Here is a 6,827-nt window from a genome sequence, read left to right as displayed (position 1 = left end):
CATTCAGGGATTCCCTTCCTCTGTTCTCAGTGTCCTCGGACAACCTAAGCGCGCGTTTGGGGAGGTGCGTGAGCGGCCGCGCTGCAATCTAAAGGTAAGCCGACCAGATTCCTTTTCCCTTCCAGTCCTCTTTCCCCTCCCTCTTCAGACTTCTTTAAGGATGAATCATTACTACGTTCCCTCTCTTTTCGTTCTTTTTTGTTTTTTGTTTTCTCTTTTTTAACCCCGTTGGTTCCCTTCTCCAGTCTCCCTCTGCTCTCTTGCCCTCTCCCCCTTTGCCCTCACGCGTGATTGCGGACGCGAGGACCACCATAGGCCTGCGTGTTCAGCTTTGGGCTGCAGGCAAAGGGATGCGCGGGTTCTGAAAAGAGCAGCGGGGCCGAAGCCGCGGTGGTGACGGGCTCGCGAGCGGAGCGCCCATTGGCTCCCGGCACGTCGGCGTCGCTCGCTCGCGCGGGCGCGGCCAATGGGGGCGCGAGGCCCTGCGCGCGGCCTCGGCGGCGGGGGCGCGGGCCCGGCGCGGCGCGGGGAGCGGCGGCAGTGGCCGTGACGTCACGGGAGGGGGTCGGCGCCGCCCGCTCGCCGCCGGATTACAAGCGAATGCGCCCGGCAGCGGCCGGAGTCGCTCGGTGCCGCGTCTCCGCCGTGTTCTCCGCCTGAGACTGCTCCTTCTTGTCCTCCTCCTCCTCTTCCTTCTCCTCCTCGTGTTGCCGCGACCACTGCGGCGGTGTCTGCTCCACAACTTTCCAAGAAAGTTCAGAAACTCTGCTCCGGGGCGGCCGAGTCGCGCGCCGCAGCCACCTCCGGGAGCGGCCGGGCGGCTCCGGGGGCGCGCGGCCGCCCGGGCTCCGCGGTCGCTGCACCTGCCGCGTCCGCCTCCGCCGCTGCCGCCTGGTGCCAGGCTGTGGGCAGACCGAGGCGGCGGCGGCGGCGGCGGCGTTGGGGTCACCTCCTGCCGCCTGCGCCTTCGTTGGGGTCCCCTGCGCGGCCACCGCCGCCCCACGTGCGCGGTCGTTCCTGCAGCGCACGCTCCGTGTTTCCTCAATTTTTGTAACTTACCCCCTCGGTCTTCTTTTCTCCCAACCCCTACTTTTTGCATTAGGGGGGAGAGGGGGGAAAAGTGTCGAAAGTGTCCACGGATTGCCACCTCCCCATTAACCTTTCTTCTCTCCCCGCCCCACTTTTTTTTTTTTAAGCGGCGACAACATCGTTTAGTGTTTTTTTGTTTTACGATCGATAGCTTCCTTTGCTTGGTCGGGGCGGCTGCAGAGCGGTAGAGTGGCGTGGACCTCATGTAGAAATGACAACAATGGAAGGGGCCAGCGGGTCGAGTTTTGGAATAGACACGATTTTGTCCAGTGCCAGTTCGGGCAGCCCCGGCATGATGAATGGAGATTTCCGCCCGCTCGGCGAGGCCAGGACTGCGGATTTTAGGAGTCAGGCCACTCCGTCCCCCTGTTCGGAGATTGACACCGTAGGAACGGCGCCTTCTTCTCCCATCTCGGTCACCATGGAGCCTCCGGAGCCGCATCTGGTAGCGGACGGGCCGCAGCATCACCACCACCTCCACCACAGCCAGCAGCCGCCGCCGCCCGCCTCGGCCCCCGCGCAAAGTTTGCAGCCTTCGCCCCAACAGCAGCCGCCGCCGCCGCCGCCGGCCCAGCAGCTGGGCTCGGCTGCCTCGGCCCCCAGGACTTCCACCTCTTCTTTTTTAATTAAGGACATCTTGGGCGACAGCAAGCCTCTGGCGGCGTGTGCGCCCTACAGCACCAGCGTCTCCTCTCCCCACCACACCCCGAAGCAGGAGAGCAACGCAGCACACGAGAGCTTCAGGCCAAAGCTCGAGCAGGAGGACAGCAAAGCCAAGCTGGACAAGCGGGAGGAGTCCCAGAGCGACATCAAATGCCACGGTGAGTCGCGCCGCCTCGGCTCCCGCCGCCGTCCAGCCGCTCCTCCTGCCCCTCTGGCTCCCTGTCGGCCCCCCGCGAACCTGCTGGGACTCGAGGGTGATTCTCAGCTTCTCAGGCGATTGCGCCACAGTCCGAACTGCGAGCGGGAGGGAGGCTTGGGCGTGCGATCTGGGCACTCGCCCGAAGTTCTGTTTATTGGTACATTTCTGCCTCTCAACCTTCACCGCCACCCGGCTCCTTTGTTTTACTTAATTTTAATTTATTAGGAAGGGGGCCGCGGCGGAGGGGATCTGACGGGAAGTACTTCAGTGTTTCATAGTGCCTAGGGGTGTGATCACAACGTGGTGTTTATTTTTTAATGCAAATTATTTCATTCCTCCCACACACCATATTTTCTTAACGTTGGCACAGGAATTATCAGATTTAGTGAAGGAAAAATTTATGCGTTAATTAACAGCAACTTTTTTTGGTATTAGATCCTGGTTAATATAGGGAAGCCCACATGGTAAAAATTTATAATTAGTGCTGCAGTTTTTAAAAATACCCTTCTTACCCCCATGGCCCCAACTGAATATCTGTATTTCAGTAAGATTTTTGGTTCCTTACAAGTAATTGGGAGGTAGCATTTATGAAAGCAAAATTTTATTAAATTGACTTGATCTATTTGTGTAAAATCAGAAGATGGCAATGAAATTATCCTTCAACTCCCCCTTTTCCATTTTATCCTCGGAAAATTTCATAAGTAAGTGTTTTGTCTTTGCATGGCAGAAGAGTTTTAACATATGAGGAGAGTTCTTTTTTTCCCTTTACTGATAAGTAGTTATTATTGTTGTTATTATTATTATTATTATTATTATTATTATTATTATTATTATTATTATTATTAATCTTTGCTGTCTCTGGGAAAGATGTGTGCTGACTGTTCGGAAGGTAGGATATTGCCTCTTTATTTTACTATTGTAGCATTAGCATAATAGTGACCAAAACAGATGTACAGTCTGGTCTGGCGATTTTTTGTGCACCAACCTCCCCAGTGGGTCAATTAGAGAGATTATTGTTCTTCCTGCAGGGAAGATCAAGGAGAGCAGCAAAAACGGGTACAAACAGAGAGGGATTGACATATCGATTTCCCAGCATTTCAGTAAAAAACCAAAGTTGACAAATAGAATCCGGAAATCTCTGGGCTGTCACCTGGATGGGCTCAGTGATTCTGAGCTCAACGCGGTGTCTCGGAGACATTCTTTCTGAAGCTTTAAAAGACCTGATGCAAGCGGCTGCAGACAGCTTGATCCAGCATTTCCCAAGCACATCTGAAAAAGGAAAACAAATGCCTATAACTTTCAGTAAACAGAATTAAAGTGAAAAAGATGCCCCCTCCTAAAAGAAAACCACCAAAGTTGAAAGACCTTTTGAAAACTAACAAATCAGAAACTATGAAGTCTGAGTGAAAACAACAAAGAAGGCCAGGGTCTGCCCCCAGTCAGAAGAACAACAACAAAAAAGTACCCTTTATTATAAACTATTTTTTTCTTTTTCATTTCCTAAGATGGGAGGATCTGACCCTCTTTTGTAACCCTTTTAGGAGCTCTGCAAAAGGGTCCATACTCCTCAGCCAGAAATCGATCCTCTTCCTCCATGCTGGCTAAGGTCCAAGCATGTGTGTGAGGACGGTGGCAGAGTACAGCTCCCCCGAGACCAGCGGCTGGCTTGGGAATGTGGGAGTGTGTGCCAGGCAGACACTCCACTCTTCCCCATTCCAGGCTACCTTACGGCTGTGTCTGGGTTTCTGTGTAGGAACAAAGGAGGAAGGAGATCGGGAGATTACCAGTAGCCGAGAGAGTCCCCCCGTGAGAGCCAAAAAGCCTCGCAAAGCCAGGACGGCTTTCTCTGACCATCAGCTCAATCAACTGGAGCGTAGCTTTGAGCGACAGAAGTACCTGAGTGTGCAGGACCGCATGGACCTGGCAGCTGCGCTCAACCTCACTGACACCCAGGTCAAGACCTGGTACCAGAATCGCAGGTAAGGGAGGCTGCGTGTCAGGCAGCAAAGGCGCCTGGCCATCCAAGTCAAGACTACCACACCAATCTTCCCTCCTGGCCTCAGAGACAGTAGGGACTCTGAGGGCCCAGAGTGGGCACTGGGGGCTTTGGGGCTGGAGCAGGGATTAGCCGCACCTCCAAGGTGAGAGGGACCAAAGAGCAGCTGGGGTTTGGAGAATTTTGCACTTAAGTGTCTGTAACAGATGCTGCTTTCCGTCTCAAACCTGAGTGGCTGGAATTCCCTCCATTTTGCCCCCAGATCAGTCAAGCCACACCTTCTCTGTGCAGCAGACACTCAGGCCCATAAAGCCTGTGCATTGCCCTCTTCTGGGCCCGCCTTAGGGTGGCTCCGAGTACCTATAGCTGGCCACACACTCTGGCTGTTTCTGTCCTGGAAGAGCTGACGTATTGGCCTCAGCTCAAACGTCCTTGCCTTGGCCTGTGAGGCAGCTGGGAGAGAAAGGGTTGGCAGCCGGTCAGGCGTCTGGACTGAGGGTCTGTCCCCTGTACTGGCCGCTTCAGTGCCCTCCAGGAGCCCCTGCTTCCCTTGTAAAGAAATTAGGAAAGGGGCTGGCAGTGCTCGTAGGCCTCTGAAGTGCAGAACAAGCCCAGCCCGGCCTGGGCTGTCTGAGGCCGAGGTTATGCCGCGTGTCTAGGCCTGGCGCTCGGCTCCCTTGTCTCGATTTTCTCTCCCCCGCCTCTTCTCTCGTTTGTGTTCTAATCGTCCATAAGTGTGGTTGGAAATGCCCATCCAGTTGTCATCTTTACCATAATTTTCTGTCTCATTACATACGGTTTCAGCCACCCTAATTCTGTCGGAAAACATTAGTGTCATTTGTAGCCAATTTAAAATGGGCGACATGTTTATTAATTTGGCTTGAGCTGCTGGGTATGGATGGCCCACCAGCCCTGAGTTCCTTCAGGAGGCGTTTGAGCAAAGGCCTGCTGCCTCTTCTTCCTAGCGGGGTGCAGTGGGGGAGGGAGGAGACTGAGAAAAGCTGATCACAGGTTTTAATTGTTACTCTCTCCCAGAGGAGAAAAGATCTTGAAATGCATTTTTCCCCGCCCAGAATGGCCTGAGGTACAGTCCCCTTGAGATAGCCCTCCCTCAAACGAATTCCGTTTTGAAACCTTGTCGCCTTCCTCGCCCTGAGCACCCCCGCCTGCTGTAAGGTCCTGTCAGGCTGATGAGAGAGATGTGTCTCCACAGCCCTGGGGACCGAGAGGGGCAGGGGTCCAAGGCCCAGGAGTCTCTGTGTCCCTTTGTTCACGGTTTCCTCTCACTAGGCCTGGAGGAAGGGGGGAGGGGCAGAGAGCAGACACTAGGATTGTCGGGGAGCCACTTGGGGACAGGAATTAGAGGAGGGGGGAGAGGACTGCCTGTAGAAATAGTGGTCTCCACTGGCCTCCAGGAAAGTTTCAGGAAGTAGCCAAACTATAGGGGAGGCAACAGCAGAGCAAAGGCTCTCCAAGCTTTGCTTGGAGAACTTTATTTGTGAGTGTCTCATTGATGGCATTATTTGGGAAACTGGCTTGGATCTGGGTGATTTCTGTGAGGAATGGGTGGGCAAGGGGACCAGGAGGTTCTCAGAACTCTGTCTTCCTGGCCCCCGTGGGAGACAAGGCAGGCTCGGGGAGACAAGGAGCTTTGGTGTCCGGACCGCGCCCACAGCTGCGGGGTGCGTGCACGCCTGCTGTTTTTCAGGACCAAGTGGAAGCGGCAGACCGCGGTGGGCCTGGAGCTTCTGGCCGAGGCGGGGAATTACTCGGCGCTGCAGAGGATGTTTCCGTCGCCTTATTTCTACCACCCGAGCTTGCTGGGCAGCATGGACAGCACCACGGCCGCGGCGGCGGCCGCCGCCATGTACAGCAGCATGTACCGGACTCCTCCCGCGCCCCATCCCCAGCTGCAGCGGCCCCTGGTGCCCCGAGTGCTCATCCATGGCCTGGGGCCGGGGGGACAGCCGGCCCTCAACCCCTTGTCCAACCCCATCCCAGGCACCCCGCACCCCCGGTGAAGAGCGACCCGCGACCTTCCCTGTCCCCTCCCTGACCCGGACAGCTGCCCCCGCTCTCCCCGCACCGGGCCATGGGGCCTCCCTCGCAGTCGACTGACACGGGAAGCAAAGTAAGAGAGGAAGACGCTCACCGATGGGCGGGGGGGCCCCACAGAGGAGCCAGCCTCCGCTCTCCACCTCCCCACCCCAGAGACAGGGCTGGGAAGCTCTCCCCAGCAGTGTGACTGGCGAAAACGCTGACCCCACACAAAGTGCGACCAGTAAGTGAAAACATCAACAGAAACTAAACCTCAAGTTTTTTTTTTTTTTTTAATGACTTTAGGGACAAGCAAGGGGGGAGGGGGGAGGGATTAGGAGGGAAGAAGGAAGGGCGCTGAGAGGAAACCGCGCAGGCGGAGAGGATTGTAGACAGCCGCCTCTGAGTCCGAGGCAGAGCGCATCGCCGTGGACATTCCGCCTGCCCCAGAGAAAAGAGGAGGGTAACTGAGAACTTTGCACTGATTTCTCATGACCTTTTTTCTTTTAGAAAAGTGGCATGCTCCATAATATGAAAAAAATGTACATTTGAAAGACTGAGTGATAAGTGATATATCATATTTATTATATGTTGTCCAAAAAAGAGTCACTTATATACGTTAGTAAAACATGATTTTTCTTTTCATGTCTTTTTGATTCAGTAAAATAAATGCTTAGACAAAATATAGATTTTTTGTGATTGAAAATTACAGAAATAAAATTTATCTTTTTTTAACAAGTGATGAAATCCAAGGGGCTGATTTCACTAAAGCGGAACATACTGTGATGAAACGTGTCACTTGGCTCAGTGAGACAAAATCCCTCCCGGGGCACTAGGAGGAGT

At 54.3% G+C, this 6,827-nt stretch overlaps 1 protein-coding gene across 1 annotated transcript; it reads left to right on the top strand.

Moving 5' to 3' along the window:
* Window positions 1-524: 524 nt before the first annotated feature.
* BARHL2 (BarH like homeobox 2) lies at window positions 525-6,235 on the top strand. Its single transcript, XM_045513143.2, has 3 exons — window positions 525-1,910; window positions 3,705-3,930; window positions 5,656-6,235. The coding sequence occupies exons 1-3, from the start codon at window positions 1,301-1,303 to the stop codon at window positions 5,966-5,968; spliced, it is 1,149 nt and encodes a 382-aa protein (XP_045369099.2). The 5' UTR covers window positions 525-1,300; the 3' UTR covers window positions 5,969-6,235.
* Window positions 6,236-6,827: the final 592 nt, after the last annotated feature.

The sequence above is a fragment of the Camelus bactrianus genome, chromosome 9 (genome assembly GCF_048773025.1).
Source record: "Camelus bactrianus isolate YW-2024 breed Bactrian camel chromosome 9, ASM4877302v1, whole genome shotgun sequence".
Taxonomy (NCBI): domain Eukaryota; kingdom Metazoa; phylum Chordata; class Mammalia; order Artiodactyla; family Camelidae; genus Camelus; species Camelus bactrianus.
Note: the sequence above shows the minus strand (reverse complement) of the source record. Positions and strands in the feature narration are given on the sequence as shown.

What these genes read in the sequence shown, in the direction of transcription:
- BARHL2 (XM_045513143.2), top strand. Translation starts at nt 1,301, where the DNA reads ATGACAACAATGGAAGGGGCCAGCGGGTCGAGTTTTGGAATAGACACG. An exon ending in GAGCGACATCAAATGCCACG is followed by an intron (nt 1,911 to 3,704) that starts GTGAGTCGCGCC and finishes GTTTCTGTGTAG; the next exon opens with GAACAAAGGAGGAAGGAGAT. An exon ending in ACCTGGTACCAGAATCGCAG is followed by an intron (nt 3,931 to 5,655) that starts GTAAGGGAGGCT and finishes GCTGTTTTTCAG; the next exon opens with GACCAAGTGGAAGCGGCAGA.